At 36.4% G+C, this 22,560-nt stretch overlaps 1 protein-coding gene across 8 annotated transcripts; it reads left to right on the forward strand.

Annotated features, from left to right (window-relative positions):
- Nucleotides 1-848: 848 nt before the first annotated feature.
- Nucleotides 849-16,904, forward strand: PTHLH (parathyroid hormone like hormone). 8 transcript variants are annotated; one of them, XM_043967453.1, is made up of 4 exons: nt 849-913; nt 4,165-4,287; nt 10,870-11,292; nt 12,781-14,132. In XM_043967453.1, the coding sequence occupies exons 2-4, from the start codon at nt 4,187-4,189 to the stop codon at nt 12,812-12,814; spliced, it is 558 nt and encodes a 185-aa protein (XP_043823388.1). In that variant the 5' UTR covers nt 849-913; nt 4,165-4,186; the 3' UTR covers nt 12,815-14,132. The 8 variants fall into 8 exon arrangements, with proteins under 8 accessions (XP_043823388.1, XP_043823387.1, XP_043823381.1 ...); XM_043967452.1 differs by lacking the exon at nt 849-913 and adding an exon at nt 918-1,053; XM_043967446.1 differs by lacking the exon at nt 849-913 and adding an exon at nt 2,750-2,927.
- The last annotated feature ends 5,656 nt before the right edge of the window (nt 16,905-22,560 follow it).

Consider the following 22,560-nt stretch of genomic DNA (forward strand, 5'->3'; position numbering starts at 1 on the left):
CATATTACCTTTTACAAAGTAAACCAGAATGTCATTTTAAGTAAACAAAGATGGATCAGAAGGGCTGAGAAAGAACTACAGGAAATGTTGGGCAAAAAGTTTAGTAATTATTTCCTAAAGACCTTCTATATCACTTTATGGAAGCTATAGACTGACAGGTAAAATTGTCATTCCTGAATCTGAATACACCTTTTGAAGAGTGAAAGGGTCATGTTGTGTTTGTTGTTCCTGCTATTACTTTTGGGATGAGGAGAGGTGAGGGAAGAAGAAATACAAGAAATCAAAATGAAGGAAATATTTTTTTTTAATTCTAAAGCAGTCATCTTTAGAGATTGTCAAACATTTTTATCTTAATTTAATGTAAGATTAAACAAATGCAGGGAACCTCTTCCAATGTGCTGCTGGATTACAGAACTGCCATGGTATATAAGAAGATGGGAGAGCTGGAACTTGCTCATGTGCTAGGTATTTGTGTAGGTGTAGATCATTCAATGAATGCCAAGTTATCTTTGCATGGAAATAGTTCTGGTTAAAGGCAAGCTCCCAAATCTTCTCTTTTGCTAAGTTGTACTTATGTGATAGCAAGTCATAAGCAAACATCTGACCTTTATTGGCACTGATTCCTTTCTCAAACTTAAAGAAAAAAAAAGAGTAGAGGGAGGGGAATCCTACCTAGTGCTTCTGTTTAGTCATGTGTCTGAGCATCACCCATGGTTACTCAGCTAAATGGAAGGTGGATTATGATGTCACTGTATTCTTTCCAGAAGGGGGAGGGGGAAACAGAATGTCCCAGTCTATATATTAAGAGAAGAATCTTCTACTGCAGGATAATAAAAAAGGGCAGCTTAGGAGAAAGCACCTACTTTGCCAAAACTTACTTTGGTGGGAGCAAGAAAGTTTCCTTATAGGAAAAGTATGTAAGATTTGTTTATCCTAATTCATCTGAAACTTGATTTCATTTTTCTAAAGTAGAAAAAAAATACTTTTGGAAGAGACTGCTGAATCTCCCTTATTTGACCAGAAAGGCAGAGAAGACTGTAAATCAAGGAAAAGGTGAAGTAATAAATTATAAGGAAACTTCAGTATTCCAAGTATATAAAGACTATTTGTTTTTCCTGGGTATATTTTTTTCTTTTTGTGGAAGAGAGGAAATTCTAAAAATATTTGATAGATGTTTTGCCATTAACACCAGTGAGGAGTATGGGTAAAGGAAAGGGAGTGAGAAGGGAAGGAGGTTGATTTTTTAATTAGTTGAAAAATCAGCATGGATCAAAGAAGTTTATTGATGATACCTGTAAATTAAGGAATACTAAGTGTTTCTGTATAATGAACTTGTTTACAACATAAATGATTTCATGTTTCCTATCTAATTTCAATTTCAGTCTTCCTTCTCCAGGGTTTTGTTTATTTATTTCGCCTATGTAGTTTGAAATTTGGCTAAGTGATTTGGTTTATTGTTGTAGAAGTAAATATAATAATGTTAATTTGAAACAATTCCCAAGTATAAAGTGGTTTGTTTGTAATTTGCTTTTCATAGATTCTAAGGATTATGTTAAAGCTCGCCAATCTGTTTGGAAAAAATTGTCAGGTGTCAGTAGTTTGATCAAATGATAGATACCACTCTGGAAGCTGAATCTTGCCTCTTCCTCTGCCTGCCATGGAAACAAGTTCTGCTATTAGAATTGCTTTAATCTTTCATGAAAGTTGTGGAGATCCCCAGAGGGTGGTTTTGCAGAAGAAAAATGAATATTTTAAATAATAAAGGAGTTCAAGTGAAGGAGAAGGGAAAATACGAAAAATGATGTTCATCTGGTCCAAACAAACTTGTGCAGAAAAAAACTTTTCTAGGTGGGGTGTGGATGTGAATGGTGAACAGTGGCTGCTCCTGGCACCTCCAGTAAAGGTCAAACATCTCATAATCATTTCAAACGTCAGCATCCATCATTCCGGGTTTTCAGAGAATAATGAAACTACTATTGATCCTTTAAAAGATTATAGACATCCTTGAATGATTCCAATGAATTATATTCATCTCAAAAGCTAGATAGGTCCAGGATGTTCATAATTTACTGGCGATTAAATACATAAAGCTGCTGTTGTTCCATAGTTAACTCGATCCGAAGATGATGGGGGGGGGGGAGCGGGGCGGCGGGGGCAGTTAGGGACTCTTCTGCTTTCTTCTGATTTTACCGAGAGGATAACTTAATAGAGAGGTTGTTGAACTGAGATCTTTTGACGCAGTTATTCCAGGATACTTTTTTTTTTAAATAGGGTTTTCCGTGCTGGGAGAGGGTGAGAGGCAGAGAAAGGGTACTTAGGGTAACTGGAAAGAGAATGGGGGACATTATTGTTGTTGGGGCTTGGTGGTGAACTGTGTGCACACTACCAAGAGTGTCACCCCTTCAGCGGCGAAAGAAAGTTTGCACGAAGTTTCTTGGACCAGCTCCAGATGTCCCCAGCTGTTCTCCCAACAGAAACAGCTAGAAATTCTCTCTCAGCCTGAAGGCTGAAACCGTTTGTTCTTGTATAAATGGAGGCGTCTCCACCCTCCCCTAGCACCCTTAGCCCTGTACACTTCCTGGCAAATTCATTGGGGGTGGGGTCCCCCTAGCTAGCTTCTGAAGAGCTAGAACCTAAAGAAGATAGTAAGGCTTTTCTGAATTCTGAGGTTGCTGGTTCCTCAGAGGCTCCATCCCCCTCTAACCCATCCCTGTTCCTCTCTTCCGGAATGCGCTATCAGAAGCATCTCCCGTGGTACAGAGCACAGGGCTCTGCTGGGTCTGGGAGGGAAAGGGGAAACAGACCTGGTGCCGCCTTAGCGCCAGACTCAAAGGTGGCTATATTCAAACTACCTCCTACCTCCAGGGAACCAAGTTTCCCAGAAGAGCTCAGAATGATACCCTCATGCAGCCCACCCCCAGCCTAAGGTGGGGGGAACCGAGACAGTTACCCCTTCCTTCATCCTTCCTCTTTACCTCCTGCCCATAACCTTTGCCTCCGAGCCCCTCGACCCTCTTAGACTCCTAAAATCCGAGAGACTTTTGGAGGAGAAGCAGATACGTGTGCTTTTGTGCGTGCGTCTGTCTGTCTGCCTGCCTATCTGTGCTCTCCTTCTCCTTTCTTTCTCCCTCTTCTTTTCCTTTCCATGTCTCTCTGTGTCTCCCAATCCACAGCCTCCTCCTTCCTACCCCCTCCCCCCCTACCCCCACCCTCGCCTCATCTCTGCTCTAGGGTTGCTTTCTCCCAGCACATGTTCCTAGGGCGCCACCTCTTTGCGAGTCGCTCACTTCTCCAGCAGGTTTTGCCTCCAGAGCGTGTGAATATTCCAGCCCCAGCTCAGCTTCTAACCCTGCTCCAACCTGCACAACCAAAGCATGCTTTCCAGCCTCTAGAGCGGAGCCCATCGCCGCTGCCGCTGCCGCTGCCGCTGCCGCCGCCGCCACCACTGCCTCTGCTGCTGCCGCCGCTGCTTTTTAGATCCCTCTGCAATCTGGCTGTCTAGATATAGACGACATACGCCTTTACCAAAAGTGTGTGTGGAATCGACTTTCTATCTGAACACTACATCCAAGGAGGTATCTAAACGTACGTGTGTGTGTGTGTGTGTGTGTGTGTGTGTGTGTGTGTGTGTGTGTGTACCCATGTGAATCTCAAACGAGAAGTCTGGTCCTTCAGATGTTCAAGGAAGCTGACTTATCTGGGGAACTTTTCTTCCCCCAAAAAAGGGGCTTGCCTAGCTTCAGAGACCCATGAGAGAGCTGTTTGCCAGATTAATTAAGCATTGCCATGGGAGACGTGTAAACATACTCCTTGCCCTGATGCATATATAAACTATTTCATTGTCGTTATTATTTCAGAGGAAGTGTCTCTGATTTGCCTCTGTGTGTATGTGTGTGTTGTGTGTGTGCGCGCGCGCGTGCACGATCCCAGTTGGAGGAGCTGATTTCTGAAGAAGTGAGTGCTGAGAGGCTCTAGAGAACAAACTTTTCTTTTACAACTTTGGAGATGCCTTTAATGTAAAAGAGGCTTTTTCTTTTTTTAAAAAGACAGTGAAGTGGGGGAAGTACAGAGTGGCACTTTGGACCCATTTTTTTTCTTTTCTCTTCTTTCTTTCTTTTTTTCCCTTTCTTTCTTTCTTTCTTTCTTTTTTTCATTTCGTTGCAGGTTCCGGGACCAAGAAGATACAATGTTCAGGAGGTTGTTTCAGCAATGGAGCTTTGCGGTGTTTCTGCTGAGTTACTCTGTTCCCTCTTGTGGGAGATCAGTGGAGGGGCTCAGCCGCCGACTGTAAGTCCTCTTTTCTCTTCTTGTGTGATTCCTGGACAAATACGGAGGGGGATGAGAAGGGAAAGTTTGTGGCCGCCTTGGAGCTGGCAGTAGTAGGGCTCCAGGAATTCTCCCAACTTTCCACTGATGTGTGAATGTTGCTACCCACTTCAGTTTTGAACAGGATGAATTTCAGGCTACCTGCTGAAGCCTGCTAGTTGAGGCCAGGTCTATGAAATGGACTTAATAACAGGTTGAGCCTCAAGATTTTTTAAATGGGATTTCTATGAAAGGTAGTTGTTTTTTTAACCATCTCCCCTAGGCACTAATTCTTTCCCTTAGTGGATACTAAGGGTCTTATTCTAATATCTGAAAACTGTAAGAGAATTACGTAAACTAGAAGAAGCATAGGAGGTGTGGGGAAAGTAAATATATGCTTTCTTATATCTACATATATGCATGTGTTTAGGAATCACAAAAATGCATATTTCAATTATGAATGGCATAACCATGCAAAATAATAAAGACAAAATTTTATTAAAAATAGTTAAAACTACTCACTGGCAATATTCAAGGACTAAGAAACTCCAAAAAGGTAATGGTGATTAGATCCATAATGAACATTAAATATAGAAAACATTTTCTTTGGATTATTGCCACTTTGAGATATTTTTAAAGTGGAATCATATATTTGATGCTCTCCACTGGAGGACTTGGATGGCCCTCTCCTTTAGAGATCTTCTAAGGATGAACTTTGGATCCAAAATAATCAGCCATCCACCCACACTAGAGAAATAACATCACTTCAATAAAAGCATGTTACTGAAAAGTTAGAAGAAGGGCCCAGATCAATATTTAGCCTGATCACTAAGGGAAAATATTGAATGTGAATGTGTGCTTCATGTTCTTTGTACAGTCATTTTAACTGTACACTGAACATCCCAGTCGAAAGAATACCCAAAGTACTATGACAATTTTATTTGAAACTGCAAAGAAAATGAGAGTGTGGAGAAGGAATTGAGGGAGGAAACCTACAAATATTAAGGGTGGTTATATCCAATATTTACAACCACTGTTCAGTAGGGTTTCCTTGTCAATTCTCCAGAGAACACACAAAAGCAACTGTTTCATATATTCCCTTGTTTTTGTTATTATTAATTATTATGATTATTACTAGAACAGAAAATTCCTAAATGAAATTACTTAAGACATGTCTGAACCTTGGCACTAAAATGAAAATCTATTACGAATCTCCTAAGGCAAATCATGTAGAACATTGTACTAAAGATAAAGCTACATTGTTTTCTTCGAATTAACAGTTTTACTGGTGCATTTTTGCAAATTGTCTTCAGATTTTTCTCTTGAGTTTGAAACTTTTGTTCAGTTCAGGCATAAAGAGAATCTATGTTTAGGTGTATGTAAATATGAAAATGTGACACACAATTAATACTATGTTTACTTGGCCAAGAAACACTGGATTGGAATGGAGCCAATTTTGTTTCTTTAAAGTTTTATAAGAAATATCTGTTTTCTGTTTTGAGGAACCACTTGTGAATCATGATTGCTTCTCCCTCTCCACAATTACTGCACAAAATAGGGCTGTTGTTTTTAAAAATGCTATCTTAACTCTTTTTTGGCCATAATATGCAAAACACATCAGAAATCAGTTAGCAGCCAGTAACACTGTTACAGTTTTGTTTGTGGGTGAAACACAATCTCATACTTAAATACTCACACTCTGTAGACAGTTATAAAACTACCACAAAACATTGCTATAGTCAATGATTAATCATCACATTACATTACAGCCAGGCTTTTTCATGGAAGCTTAAATCATCAGTAGACAAAAATATTACACCAAATTACTACTGCCAGATGGAGTTAAAAACAAGTCATTAGATCTGCAGTGTCACTAAATAACAGTCAACTGCATGTTAGACAAAACATGAGTCTATTAAAAATACGCAATAAGTCAATTTCTTGAAAGAACTTTTATTAACATATAATCAAGCCATATTATTCCCCAATCACTCTTCAAACCAAATTCTAGGAAAACTGCTTAACCTCAACTACATAAATATTTCAGTACCCCTTAGAAATCCCTCAGTGCTTTAGGGTGTTAAGACATAAGAAGTATTGCTTTTAAAATATAGTGGGCAGTTCTATAATAAAACAGAACTTAGCAAAACTTCCTAAACCAGGTGAAAAGGGAAAAGATTAAAAATGTTGCAAGTTCTGGAGTTTGGGGATTTGATATAAAATATATTTACTCTGTGTGTGTGTGTGAGAGAGAAAGAGAGAGACAGAGAAAGAGACACAGAGAGAGAGAACCCATTAATGGATAGAGGGCCAATATTAATATAAGGAACATGTGGATTCAAATTCTGCCTCTGACTTATACTATGTAATCATAGTCAAGTAGTTTAACCTCTTAGTACTCTTAGGTGACTCTTCAAGACTAACTGTAGAAAAGTTACCCAACTGCAATGTTATTTGAAATTTCTCTACTAGGAGTTCCCCCACACTGTTGAAATTACAGGTCCTGACTAAATAACAAATATTTAATGAGGCAAGAGGGTGAATGAGACAAAGACCAAGAATCAGGCAGCAGATTATTCCAAGTTAAAATACTTTGGACAAGTAGATGAGTACCTTTTGCATTCAAACTGTAGAAGGACTCTCTCCAGTATATTCATAAACTTAAAACATCATTGGCTGCATTTGCTTTGGAGTCAGACTTAGTCTATTCCACTTAATAAAAAGCATTACTTTTGACTGAGTCATTTGAGTTGGAAGGGACTTCCAGTGAGTCATCCTAATTCTAACACCCTAACCCTGTCTCTTCCATGGACCACAGAACTTTTCTTCTCCATGTCTCCTTAAGAGCCAAGCTTCTGCTCCAGTGGCCTGCTTCAATCTGTGCTTAAGAAGAAATTTCTATCACAATGTTTACTCTCTGTACTTCTTGACAGTTCTTTAGAAGTTTAATCTATTTCCATGGAAATTTACCCATAAAGATGTTTTCCTCTGAAGTAAAAAACCCAGATAAAATATGTAGTTACCTTTGTTAAGAATTCTTTTCTATATCTTTGTAACTTTTTTTTAATGTGTAAGGAAAACAATTAAGCATATTATGGCAAAGATTTGTTAGAGCCTGAATAATAAATGTAATGTGTAACATAACACTATGCAATCTTTTATGGAAGTATACAACACCAGAGTGTAATTGGGAAACAGATGTGTCTCTCAAATATCATGCAGCTATTTAAGAGAAAAACTCCTCTATTCTTCCCTCTTTTTCCTTAACAATATATAGGTACACATCTTTTAACTGGCAGGTTATATACTCACTATAAAAGAGGATTAGAACTTAATTCATATGCCTGGTGCAGAATCTAATGCAATTTTCTGATGATCATTTCATTTTTATCTGCATTTTCAAGGCTAAAGCAATTGAAACACTAGGTGAACTACCTGACAGAATTTTCTGTGATAATCACAATTAGCTACTCATATTTTTGTCAAAGACAAGAAGAAAGCTTTGCTTCTAACAAGAGATGTATGATTTTAAGATGAGCAAAGTCATACAAATCTGTATGCTTTTTATAAAGTAGAAGGGTAGAGTGGTAACTACATTTCCCATGAGAAGTGTCTTGGGAAAGTCCAGAGCTTAAGTTAGGAAAGCTATGTGACTCACATATGACAGAAGCACTAAATAACAATGAGAATGGGCATGAGCAAAACTGACTTGATTAGAAGAAACCAACTGCTTTTAAAAGTTAGTTTGTAGCTAACAGAATGGATTGGTCTGTATTATAAATTTGAAGAATAGGAGAGATGGAATAAGTATCTGTTGGAGCAATAAGGGAGTGAAATAATCCAGAATATACTATGAATGGATTACTGGCTGAGATACTTTTGCATATGTGTGTTTGGTATTTTTGCCAAAGGATGCTTTCTAAATTGCAATAAGTATGAGATATGCAATTATATTAGACCTATTTTTGAAAGCTGTCACCAAAGTGTCACACTTAGAAGATGCCGTCATAGTATAGCTAAATTTCAAGTATGTAGATTATTAAAAGTTTCCAGGATATTAAAAGTTCCCATGTACTAAGTGAATTTTAATCTAGTAACATGTGGCACCTTCAAAAAGGAAAAGAGACTACTGCATGGTTCATTTAAATCAGGCTCCTTTTAAATTCCTTTCCATTAAGTAATGTCTTCAAGTCAGTCAGCACTTTAAAATACACAAGGGTAGTTTGAATGTTAAGTATAACATCCACAATAATTACCAAAAATCTAAAATCTCATTGTGTACTTTCACTTAGAAAGTTGCTAGATAAGCTCCCCTTTTCCAGAGAAAAACTCTAGGAAACCATAGTTATTTATTTTGTGATGAAGAGATGGCAATAATAATAATAATGTTAGCTCTAGGTCATGTGATAATAGCTATATGCCAGATTCCAGAGGTCTAGATTGCTCACCTCACTTGCAATGGCTCCCACTAGTCTTTACTGTTACTCTTGCTTCCTCCTCCCGGGAAGCAAACTAAAATATGCTTTAACTTTGTAAGGAGAAAAAAGGTGAGGAAAAAGGAAGTTATCTTCATTCCTGTGAAGGGAAAGTATTATATTGGAAGTTATAGTGAGTATGGCTAGAATACTACCTCAAATAGCTATCAGGATATTTAGGGAATAGCCCTTCCAGTTTTCCTCAGATATGTTTGAGATTAGCCTGTGTTTGTCAATCATTCTAATGTTCTAGAATCTTTTCTTATGGTTCAGTGGATATTATTTACCTTTACCCCTCAGAATCTTATTTATTCTTATTCCTTTTGAAGGCAACCAATCTAGTTCTCCAACCTGCAAATGGAGGCTGGAGGGTTTAGGAAAAGATGGGAATGGAGGAAGGTTTCTCTGAAAGGTTTATAATTGGAAATCTGGGTGATTAAACTAAAGGTTCAGCTAAATAACCACAGAATAATTTTAATAACACACATAGAAGAAAGGAGTGGGGTAAGAAAAAAGAAGAGATGAACAAATTTGTGTAAGAGACTAGAGATCCTTTAAAAGGACTCTAGGGAATGAGATAAGCAGGAAAGAAGGGAAATAGGAAAGTCCTAGTAAAGATACAATGTGCCCTTGTGACCAGAAATCTATCAGGTCACACCGATATATCATTACAGGTAAAGTTTAACAAAACAAAACAAACATCCCCTCTAAACATCCCCTATAGAAAATTCTCAGCTCCCTCCACCTTTATTTCTTTTTCAGTATTTGCATCAAAGTGATGTTATACATATTAGTATTTGATGAACTGTGTTAAAAAGAAAAAAACAACACCATCAGTGAATACAGCAAGGAATTTATTGCCTGCAGAGAAATATTCCAAGGCAAGCAAAGACAGTGGAAAGTTGGATTCCTCACGTTTAGGGGAGCACTCACATTTATTTGAAGCATATTTTTAAAATAGCAGAATTTCATCTAAACTACATACAATGAAGACTGCTAGTTAACTAACTTACTGCTTAGCCTTTCTTTGAACATTTGAAATATTGTCATGTGGGAGACGAATTAAATCTGTTCTTTATGGCCTTAAATTTAATGGAAGAATTAGAAGTAGTGTGCGGAAGCTACAGAGGCAGATTTCACTTTGGCATAAAGAAAAACCTTAACAACTAAAGCTATTTGAAAAGGGAACACTCCATTTCCTACCTCCATCCCTTTGCACAGGCTGACCCTCATAAGAACTGCCTTGGGAAATAATGGATTTTTCCTTACTGGAGGTTTTCAAGTTTACTGAAAAACTGCTTGTCAGTGATAATGAAGATGAGATTCATGTTTTGAATGGGAGTAGGATAAACTGGTATCATTCATTTGGTATCCAATCAATCAGCATTTATTAAGTGTCTACTATGTGCTAGGCATTCTGGGAATTCAGACAAAAATGAAAGTTTAATCCCTGACTTTAAGAAACTTACAGTCCCCCCCACCCACCCACACACACAGAGGACATATATAGTATATAACAAAATATATACAGCACATAAAGGAGGGTATTAGGAAATGCCTCAAAGAACTTTGAAAGATACTAGCAATTCTTTGAGGTAGCAGTACAGAAGCAAAGCATTCCATCCACAGAGACAAGAGATGGACTATCAGTGTCAATAATAACAAGAAGGCAGGTTAACTGAACTCCAGAAGGAGTGAAGGGGACAAGGCCCTTTCTAAGTTTGGGATCCTATGATCTCTCTGGGGTTGGGGAGGTGCAGTGATGTGTGTTACAAGGACCAGAAGCTACTTCTGCATTTCTCATCTCAGGTTTATTGACTTAATTCCAGGAACTCATACTATTGTGGTTTCTTCCTATAGAACCCTTAAAAGGATAGAAACCTGATGGTTCATGTTGAGTTAGTTGAACATAATTTCTATTCTGATTCTACACCCCTCTTCTTTAGAAATAGCAATTCTATATGGTCTTACTACTGCGGTCCTCTGTATAACATACAAAGTGGAGAATGAATAGAATCAAGGCATCCAGTAGTAACTAACAGTTTTTCCCACTTCCTCTCCCCAACTTTGTTTGTTTGTTTGTTGTTAGCAAAAGAGCTGTATCGGAGCACCAGTTCCTCCACGACAAAGGGAAGGTTATTCAAGATTTACGACGAAGAATCTTTCTTCAAAATTTGATTGAAGGCATTAACACAGCTGAAATCCGAGCTACCTTAGAGGTTTCTCCTAACCCCAAACCTGCTACCAACACAAAGAACTATCCTGTCCGGTTTGGAAGTGAAGATGAGGGGAGGTACCTAACTCAGGAGACCAACAAGGCACAGACCTATAAAGAGCAGCCACTGAGGACATCTAACAAGAAAAAGAAAGGCAAGCCTGGGAAGCGCAAGGAACAGGAAAAGAAAAAACGGCGAACTCGATCAGCCTGGTTAAACTCGGGAGTAGCTGGGAGTGGGGGTGAAGGGGTTCACCTATCAGACATCTCTGGGACTACGCTGGATCTCAACTTATGGTAATTAAACTTTTCTAGGCCTATTGCCTAGCCTTCATTACTCTCAGTTACTATAGACATTCTCCTTCCAGTTCAAATTGATCTTGAACTTGCTCCCTGTTGGTATGATATATAAAACACAACAAAGATGAAAAGAATGGGGGCAGCTAGGTGGCACAGTGTATAAAGCACCAGCCCTGGATTCAGAAGGACCTGAGTTCAAATCTGGCCTCAGACATTTGACATTTACTAGATGTGTGACCCTGAGCAAGTCACTTAACCCTCATTGCCCCGCCCCCCCCCCCAAAAAAGATGAAAAGAACCAGGGAGAAGAAAATAGTCTGACCTACAAGAGTACTTTTTAGGATCTCTTATGACATTTGGTCAGAACCCTGCTAAAGTAATTGAGATTTCCAACCTCTTTCCCCAATTTAGAATAGGGATTAAACTTGTGATTTCACTAATATAGGGAACTTCCAGGTAAGGAAACTCCTATTAATATATATATATATTGGTACCTTCTCTAAAACTTACAGGCTTAGAGAAGGAACACTTAGAGGTTAAGTGACTTATCTAGGGCCACAGAGCCAATATAGATAAAGGATAGGCCTTGAATCCAGGTCCTTATGGGCAACTCTCTAGCCATTATACCATGTTGCCTCTCCACAGTCTGGGCTGGTAAAACCTAAGCTTGAATGTTAATTGAGTTTCAGAAGTTAGTGGCTGTGACTTTTATATGAAACAAATCAAGTCAGGGTTCAAATTCTGTAGGCTGTGCTCTTTTCATCTTAAGGAAAAACAAAGGGAGTTTCTGCTTTCCCAACAGAACAATACATATTATATTGTGTATGTATAATATTGTATATATACAATATATATTATAGTGTATATATATTACATATGTTCAATTGTATATGTAAAACAATTTACAGGTAAGCTATAAATATTTCCAAGTCTTCAACATTTTAATTGTTTTATCTTTTTGATCTGAAATCCAATTCAATCCTTTATTGTTCCAGTCACTATGTTAGGTACTAGGGGTTCAGGACAAAAACTAAATAATCTCTGCCTTTGAGGAGCTTATACTCTGCGAATGTGACTACTGAAAAAAATGTGGTGTCCTGGCTTTGGGAGAATGTATATTTCCCCACATATCATGACAACGTGAGCTTCCAATGCTCCATCGAAAGAGCATTATTAGAGGAGAGGGAACGTTAGTGAGGATGATAGTATTACTGTGGCCTTTCATGGCAAATTTTATGCTAAATGCTAAGAGCACTTTTCATATCTACTTATGAAAATATTTTTGTAAGTCAGAAAGGTGCCAAATATTAACCCCATTCTACAAAGGGAAAAGCTAAGTCACAGAATACTTCAGTGACCTGCCCAAGATCACAATTGGAATTTGGACTAGGACTTTATGCCCAAGTCCCTGTGTTCTATCCATTAGACAACAATGACTTTCTATACATACTTTTCCACTGATAGGATTTTTTTTTTACTTTTCAGTACAGAAAACCTATGGGGTTTGAAAGACAGATGAAAACAACACGAGAACACATCAGATGCAACCAATGATTTCTTACCATTCAATACTCCCCCTCCATCCCACCAATCTTTTTCAAGTTCTCTGGCAGATAGCAGTACAGAATGATTTGTTTTTAGGCAATTCTGAACCTGATACTCAGCATCACTTCCTGAGTTAACTGACTAAAATTTAGTTTGTATATTATAACAAATGTCAAGTTATTTTATGTCATTAGGATAGCTTAAAGAGTAAGCGATGTCATCACTGAAGACTGCTTGGGTTCAATGAATGACCTAGCACAAATACTGAATGCATCTGTAAGTTACAAGGCCTATATATCTTAGCTCATTTGCTGATAATTAGTAAATATCTTCAGCATGTTTTAGATATATTCCTACATGTACATATGCATGAAAGTGAGTAATGAAAACCAGTAAATTTTATTATTAGGTTCCATTGCTATTTTATTACTTCTACATATGCTAGAGATCTGAAAAAGGCAACATAAATACTTTATTATGGATTTTATTGGCTGACAGTTTAAGTTTTCAGTGCCCTTGAGTGTCTAGAGAAACTATGAAAATAAGCACCAGTTCTTGTACCAAGGGCCCAAAAGAAACCAGAGTAGATCAAGTGAAAATTAGACATTGGCCTAATGCAATTAGGTCTCACACCCACACATGTCTGCCATGTGAAACTTTGCCCACAAGATTGGCAGTCAATCCAATGCCTAATAGGCTAAAAAGAAATATCTGTTTCTTCTCTCTATTCTCTTATTGTTAGAGGTCTCGTGGGACTGTTTTCTTGTGTGCTATAGCCAGAAATTTATATTCTCTTAATGTAGTATGGCAAACTGTAGAAGAAAGTGGATTGGGTAGGAGGGGGAAGAGATGGCATTGTTAAAAATGGATGGGGCCATACAAATTTTTAAGCATGTGGAATAATAAGCCATATGAAATTTGTTTGGCTGATATATCTCTTCAGTTTATATTTAAGAAATGTAAGTGTATTTTATGTTCTTTTTCAGCATTGAGATAAGCCAAATAAAAGTTTTTTCAGATACAAGTATTTTAGAAAACCATACAGAAGACCATCAGGGGGAGGAGGCATTTAACCATTTCTTAATGCCCCGTCCTTTTTCTGTGGGTGGGAGGGGAAGACGTTATTAACAAAATTGTCTGACAATGGAAAAAAATAGAAACTGGTAAAGCCATAAGCTTGAAACATTTTATAACATCTATAGAGTTTTGGTCCTTTAAAAACTATCAAGCTAATCTTTTGTTTCTTTTCATATGGCATGCATAGTAAGAAATGTATTGCTTTACCTTCTAAGAATTACATTATGATCATGTTTTTGATCTGACATCTGGCTAAGATGTCAGAATTCAGAAAAACATTTTAATTATAACTTTAAATCAGATATCTTTTGTCTTAGTAAATATTTATTCATAAAGACAAATAACATAGCAGGGTTCCTAAATAAATAAGAGAGCTCAGAGCTATAGTGTGTTTGTATATACATATTTGTAATAAAATGCACCTGCTCACTGTACATATGGATTGTTTACTTAGATGTTCCCATATTTAGTTGTGTGCATATACTACAGGTGAAGTCACAAGAGAAGACAATGAGCAAATTAGCTGAGCATTATAAGAAGTTTTTTAAAGTTTGCTATGGTCCTTTCATTTTGATATGGAAGGAATATTCAACATGGTCTTTATTCTTTACTTACTGATAATGTTCTCGACACATTTCATCAAACATTTCACCTAACATTGAAGACTTTTCGAAGTGACGTGGTCTTGAACACAATTGGTTCCCATTCATTAGAGATCTTCAAGCAAAGGCTGATGGCAACTTGTGAGAAATGTTATAGATAGAATTCTTGTTCAGGCAGAGGTTGGACTGGACAGAGTAAAATCCCTTCCAACTCTGAGATATGGGGATTCTGTGCAATTTACTCTTTCAGTCACCTTCCTGCCTTTACTCATAACATATGTTTGTACCACTTTTTGGTCAAAATTGTAATCTGTAGTTTGTCTTCTCTGCATTTTGGAACAATGCCAGTATAGTTGAGAATGCTAGTCCTTAGGTCATATTCAAAGGGTCATGGTATCATTGACTTAGAGCTAAAGGGGACCTTCGCATTTATCCATTCCAATCTCCTCTTATTATAGAGGAACAAACTGAAGCCCAGAGAAGTGGTTTGCCCAAGATCTCAGAGGTAGTAAGTGACCAAGTTAGGATTTGCAGTAAAACTTCTATAAATGCCCAGTATGCCTTTTGCCTCATACAACAAATAAAATCCCTAAATTGTCAAGAATTTGCTCTTTTTGTGTGTCTCACACCCACATGTCTGCCATGTGAAACTTTGCCCACAATCCTGGCAGCCAATCCAATGACACAGCCAATCAAATTCCATTCTATATTGTTTCCCTAGCAACCAACACAGTAACTGAAATGAAGTAGGCCAAGAGGGAAGGGGGAGACAGGAAGACAGGGGAAAGCTTTGCTATATACTCCTAAAATACTATTGACCAGACCAGAGTGATTAAAGGTTCTCAATACCAAGTGTTAACTTAATACAAATAATAAAAGACACACAAGGAAGTAGCATGCGGCTACTTTTTACCTACTTAAAAAAAAAAGTCAGTTCACTTTATCCCCTAAATTTCAATGGATTTTTTCTTCATTCCTAAATTAATATTCATGACCTTGGAGAAACAGGCGGAGAGATACTTCAATCTCAGTCTTTTGGGGCTTTAAAGTTGCAATCATTTGTGGTTTTCATTTCTAAAACTACAATCCATTATTGGATTTGTTCATTAGTGCTTTTAAGTACAGCTAAAAATATGAATCCTTTGTTTGTTCCCCAAATCATAAATGATTTTAAGTATGATTCACATATGTGACACAATATAAAACTGAATTCAGTGTATCCATGAATATCAAACGCTTTCACTCCAGCCTGAGCAATCCATTTTCATTGACAAAAGGGTAGGCCAAATGAGACAGCATCAGAAGGAAAAGTGAACAAAAACAGTCAATGTTTGGGCTGCTCAATGGCAGGAGTCACAGAGGAAAAAAACCTGCCTGAAATGTTGTCTAAAATCAGGAGGTTTAGATGATGTGTTTTCCACTTCTACATCATTTCCAAGTTCTCTCATTTTTTTCTCTCTCTCTTCCCACATTCTTATCACCTAGAAGCTCTCTGCAAGTCTTCAGAGGGCATCCTTTTTCTGACAGCCTTAGAAGAAATACAGCAAACTTTTCCTTCTGATAATTTTTTCTATAGACTGTAGTTTTAGTTTCCAGAGGCTCAGCTGTTTTAAAGTAGTATGCTACAAACTTTTCTACTCCTTTGTCTGTCTCCAAACCATGTGTTCAAAAGAGATTCTAAAGGGATATTTGGATTCTACTCCACTTGGTGCTGTTCCTTAGTTCCTTTGAAGGAAATATTTAAGAGATTAAAATGTCTTTTTTGCCTTGTTATATTATGCTCTTTAATCTTATACTTTTCATGTTCTATCATTTCATAAGTAAAGAGAATTAATCGATTTCTCCCTTCTTTTCCTTCCTTTTCTTTGCAGGAGGCATTGAAATTTTCATTTGAGGACTTCAGAAAACATATTGCAGTATTCTGTAATAGTGAACATATGGAAAGTATTAGAAATATTTATTATCTGTAAATACTGTAAATGTATTGGAATAAAACAGTTCCCCTCCCCCATTGCTCAATGAAATGGCACATTGGTCATTGTGAATTCTCCTTTCTTCCCCCAGGCTAAGCCCATTATTATCACATTTTACCATAATTTATTTTGTTGAAAGATGTATTTATTTTGTAAATGTATCTTGGTGCTGCTGACTTTATTTTTTGTAACATAATGCACTTTAGATATACATATCAATTATGTGGATAACTGACACAATCAAGTGTTGCTATTTGTGGTTCATTTTACTGAATGCCTAAGTACAATTGTTCAAACTGATTTTCTTCTGTGCATGTAAAAATAGCAGTATTTCAAATTTGTAAAGAAAGTCTAATAAACTATAATCTAGTTATGCTGTGACTCAGGTGAAGTATGTCCTTTAGAATTTTTAAGAAAAGGAACATGATATCATTTTTTAAACTACATTTGAAAATTGTCTTAACTTTAATAAGATTGTGTGTTAGCATAGTTTAAAACTACTTAGGCTACATTTTGTTCCAATTGACCATTTCAAATTAATGGCATGACTGAGCCACCTAGACACCATCTTTTGAAGTAGATCCTGTTGCAAGTAGAGGCAGGATTGGCAGTAGGGAAACACAATTCAGTCAGAAAATAAAGTAAAGGGATTTAGCTATAGATTTAGTCTGAAGTAAGAGAAAGCTAAAGATTATTCAGAAACTTTATTACATTCAACATAACCAAAATAAAATATCTTGAGAATCTCCACGCAAAAAATTGAAGAAGGAAAGGAGTAAATAGTCTTTAAGTTGGTAGATACAGCAGCAACAAGAGAAGTCCTCAAGGGAAAGGGTTATTTTTTAAAAAAACAAAATAACTAATACCTGAAATAGTGACTACATGTACAATATTCCGTAAGACCATATTTCTCCCTTTGACTATCATTCTACTTATGTTTACACTATTTTGATGAGAAAATGCAAGATTCTGACTGTAACAGATATAGTTTTCCCCTTAGTTATAGCTTAGTAAGTATCAATGAATTATAGTTAAACAATTAAAAGCAATTAAAGAACAGCCCATGGAGGAAGCAATTATAAACTACTTTTTAAAAAAAAAGTTTAATGCTGTGCTAAATTCTCTTGAAAGAAAAAAAATATATCTTGTTATACCCACATTCAAGGTTCTTGAATCTTATTCATTTGTTTGGGGTATTTTGGCAAAGATAGTAGAGTGGTTTGCCATTCCCTTCTCCAGTTCATTTTATAGATGAGGAAACTGAGGCAAACAGGGTTAGATAACTTCCCGAGGTTCACATAGCTAGTCAGTGTCTGAGGCCAGATATGAACTCAGGAAGGTAAGACTCCAGGAAGATAAGACTCCAGGCCCTAATTATTGAGTAAAGATATATGCATATGTAGACATATTTACATAAATACAAACACCCATATATATATGTGTGTGTGTGTGTGTGTGTGTGTGTGTTAGAGTGAGACACAGAGAAAATGGCATAGTGGATAGAAAGCAGACCTTGGAGTCAAGAAAAACAAGGTTAAGTCAAGAAAATCTGACATATACTATATGACCTTAGACAAGTCACTGTCATTGCCAGCAAGATCTATGAATACAAGTTGCAGAGAAGTTGCATTAGTTGAAGAAATTTCCTCAAGAGGAACTCATTAAACCAATGAAATCATTTTTTAAAAGGGTGCATGCATATATGTGAATGTGTGTGCATACATGCACATATATTTGAGATGTGATATGAAATAATTGTCATACTGAGGCTCTGTAGGTGGTGGAATAGGTCAGGCCAGAACATTAATATAACTAGATTTTTTAGGACAAGAAAGGAGAACTGAAAAGTATCCTAAAATCTACAGTGGGTCAAAACCTGAATAGGGAGATCAAACATCAGAGAAGCAAGGCATTAAACAATAGGTTTCAATCTACATAGGCAAGCAGGTGGTCAAAAAACAATAAGCATTTATTAAGAATTTAGTGTAAGAAGTTTTAGTCATAGGAAGCAAGTTTTGTCCTGGCAGGTGACTAGAGTATAGTTTCCAGGTAGTGACAAACAAGGAGAGTTGATAGCAGAGAACATGAAGTTATGGTTTGGAGAGAGGACTCTATTCTCTGGGAAGCCAGATGAGAGCAAGGCAGAATTTAGTCCTGGTGAAATTCAGACATGAAACAGAATGCCAAGACAACTTTAGAAAAGGAGGGGAAAAGGTAAATATTAAGTTACTTGAATTAGAACACATGTGGCCTATATCACAATAGATGGGGCAAAAATTCCAATTACACGAACTGTAGTCAGTTAGAGTACAGTCAGCTGCAAGGCTAATCATACCGAAACACCTCAACTATGGATCTATAGCTCTTATGTGTCTGCTTAGCAGCTAGAGGCTGCAGGGTGGATAAAATAATCCACTTAGAGGGACACATGGGAAGGAAGCCAAACATATAGGCAACGCTTAATGAAGTGAGAAATAATACAGTATAAATCATAAGTACTATAGGAATTTAGAGAATAAAAAATAATTGTGGTCAGAGGTTAATCGGGGTTTTGCCTGATTTTTGTCAGAATTGAATTTGAGGGAGAAACTATAATGTTGGTTTATTAATATTTTCTCTTAAGAAATATGACCTACAGAATAAAGCCAATTCAATGATTAATTAAGCCATATCTATAGAGTACATAAAAGCTTAAGATTATGTTAGGACACTATTATTTGACATAATTCTATAAGGACCATTTCATTTATGTTTTAGTCCCTCCCCCCCATACTTAGCACTATGCCTGGAAAATAGCAAATAAATGTGTGTTGACTGATTTAGTTAAGAAATGCTAACAATAGCAATGAAAAGAGAAATAAATTAAAGGCATAAACAGTGGCAAAATAAGGTACCCCTTTTTGCTGACAATACAATGATTTATTTAGAAAACCTCAAACAATCGGCAATTACTTGTGACAGTACATTAGAATGGTACAAAATATATTCACAAAAATCATCAGCATTTCAATATAGAAATAACAAAATGCAGGAGGAAGTCATAGAAAGACACAGCAAAATAACTACAACATATGGAAAACATCTACCAACACACATGAAAGAATCATAAAACCCTCTTTTTAAAATGACATGATTAGAATATTTCATTTCCTATTATGTTATCAATAGAATAAAGTTATGATATTGCCTAAATTAATTTACAGATTTAGTACTATATCAACATAATCCAAAATTCATTTGGAATTACAAAAGATCCAGAATATCAAAGAACATTATTTTTGTTTGTTTTTTTTTGTTTTTGCAGGGCAATGGGGGTTAAGTGACTTGCCCAGGGTCACACAGCTAGTAAATGTCAAGTGTCTGAGGCCGGATTTGAACTCAGGTACTCCTGAATTCAGGACCAGTGCTTTATCCACTGCGCCACCTAGCCGCCCCAAGAACATTATTTTTAAAAGTAGGAATGAAAGGGAAATAGTATTTCTAGGCCTTAAATTTTGTTATAAAGAAGTAAATATCAAAATCTTTTGGTTACTGGTTTAAAAAAATTTAAGTCAAATCAGTAGAATGAAATAGAAAAGGAAGAATAAAAAATAAGCAAACTTAATGGTTGATAGAATCTAAATTACTGGTGGGAATAACTCTCTATTTGAGACAAACAATTTAGAAAACTGGAAACCAAAAAATACAAAATTAGAGTTAGAACTTTACAAGCTGCTGATTTGTCCCTCTGTTTTAAAATTATGAACTTAACGAACATTTACAAACAAGATCTTCTCAATATGGGGGGGGGAGTATGGGAAAAAAATAACTGCACATAAACTTGCCAATGTCTATAATATAAAATTTATGTTTATGTTTAAAGGACATATTAAATTTAACATCATAATACCAAAATTGGCCTGATTATCTGACAATATTTCTTAACTTATTCCTGCTCTCTTCTTTGTATTTAAATGTTTCACTGATGTCTTTTTCTTCTCTCTCTCTCTCTCTCTCTGGTATTACCATCATTATCTATTTCCTCCTCTATAACTCAAGCCTTCCTTTGTAACAAATAAGTAAAGTTAAGCAAGATAAATCAATATGCTAGCTATGGTTGAGACAATGGACCTCCAGGATATCCCCTTTCAGTAAAGATGTGGCCACCATATTTTGTTATTAGACTACTGAAGTAGTGATTGGTCATTGCATTGATCAGAGTCCTTAAGTCTTTCAAAGTTTTCTTTTACTTTGTTGTAGTCATTCTATAAATCATTCTGCTTCTGCTCACTTCACACTGCATTAATTCATACAAGTCTTCGCTGGTTTCTCTTCCCTTTTATAATTTCTTTCTTTCTTTCTTTCTTTTTTTTTGGTGAGGCAATTGGGGTTAAGTGACTTGCCCAGGGTCACACAGCTAGTAAGTATGAAGCGTCTGAGGCCAGATTTGAACTCAGGTTCTCCTGATTCCAGGGCTGGTGCTCTATCCACTGCACCACCTAGCTGCCCCTTATAATTTCTTATACAATGCTATACATCCACATAATTTCTTCAGCAAATTGATGGACACTCACTTTTCCTTCTAGTTCTTTGCTACAGTAAAACAAAACAAAACAAAACAAAAACAGTGTTACTCTAAATATTTCTGTACATATGGGTCCTTTCCCTCTGTCTTTGATTTCTTTAGGTTAGTTACCTAGTAGTTGTATTGCTGGAGTCAAAGAGTGTACACAATTTAGTGACTTTTTAGGTAATGGTTCCAAATTGCTTTCCAGAACCAACAGTGCATTGCTGTGTTAACCTTGCTACAACTCTTCCAACAACTGTAAATTTTAGACATTTTGGCCATACTGATTGCTTGTGAGATGGGACAAAAGAGCTGTTTTGATTTGTATTTCTCTTATCACTAGAGAATTGGATAATTTTTTCATAAGGTTGTTGATAACTTATCTTTCTTCTTTTAAGAATTGCCTGTTTGTAACCTTTGACCATTAATTTATTTGTCCAGTGGTTCTTATATTTACATATCTGCATGATTCTCTATGAGAAGATTTGGTGAACTAAAGGCTGAGAGTCAAATTTGGCCCACTGCCTAGTTTGTGAGGGCTAAGGATGGTTTTGACATTTTTAAATACAATAAAATTTTATTTTAAAATGCAAAAACCATTCTTAGCTCACTGGCAGTATAAAAACAGGTGGACAGCCAGAATTGGTCCTTGGGCTGTAGTTTGCCATATATCATTCTTGGATAATAAACTTTTATCAAAAAAATATGCTACAAAGTTTCATTGATATAGAAAATGAGAAAACTGAGGCTGAGAGAGATTAAGTGACTTTATTGAGGTCATATAAGTAATAAGTAAGGCCAGTTTTATGCAGAAGTACAGACAAAATACTTCCCCAAAATTATGGATATTATTATTATCAAAAGAGTTTATCAAGAAAATATGCACCAAATAAAATATGCTTACTCTCCCATCTCCACACAATTTTTCTATATGCAAGAGTATCTTTGGTGAAGTTATAAAGAAGGTATGTAGATAGCTTTTACAAATGATACCCTATAAGAAATCACTTGCAGTCCACAATTAACTGAAGACAACAGATAATAAAATAACTCACTAAACTTATCATTTGCTAACCATATAAAATTATTGGATTCAAAGGAACAAAATGCTCCCTTAAAGGCACTCTTCCAAAAAGATGTCTCCCCCGCATATGTCAACATCATACAAGATTCTTTGAACTGGAAGACAATGATAATTTTGTTTGGTGACCCACTAATTGTTAATATCAAGCAAGGGAAAAAGATAGGGAGAGGTATGGTTATCCAAAGCCTTTGCCGCTGTGATGGAAGATGTCCCTTGCAGAATATAAATAAAAGAGGGATTTCTAGGTGAAGTCATACAGATGCCTATTTATGGATTACATTGTATTGATTGCATCAAGCACCAGAACATAAAGAACATCTTAAATGAGATCCATAATCACTCCAAACAATAATAACCAGGATCTTTATAATGATTTGAAGTTTGCAAAATACTTTACATATATTATCTCATTTAGTCCACATAGCAGTCCTGGAATGA

The sequence above is a fragment of the Dromiciops gliroides genome, chromosome 5 (assembly GCF_019393635.1).
Source record: "Dromiciops gliroides isolate mDroGli1 chromosome 5, mDroGli1.pri, whole genome shotgun sequence".
NCBI lineage: Eukaryota > Metazoa > Chordata > Mammalia > Microbiotheria > Microbiotheriidae > Dromiciops > Dromiciops gliroides.

Excerpts from the sequence above, each read along its gene's own strand:
- PTHLH (XM_043967446.1), top strand. The coding sequence starts at position 2,905 with ATGCAGCCCACCCCCAGCCTAAG. Across the intron at positions 4,288-10,869 it reads GAGGGGCTCAGCCGCCGACT|CAAAAGAGCTGTATCGGAGC; the intron begins GTAAGTCCTCTT and ends GTTTGTTGTTAG. Across the intron at positions 11,293-12,780 it reads ACGCTGGATCTCAACTTATG|TACAGAAAACCTATGGGGTT; the intron begins GTAATTAAACTT and ends TTTACTTTTCAG.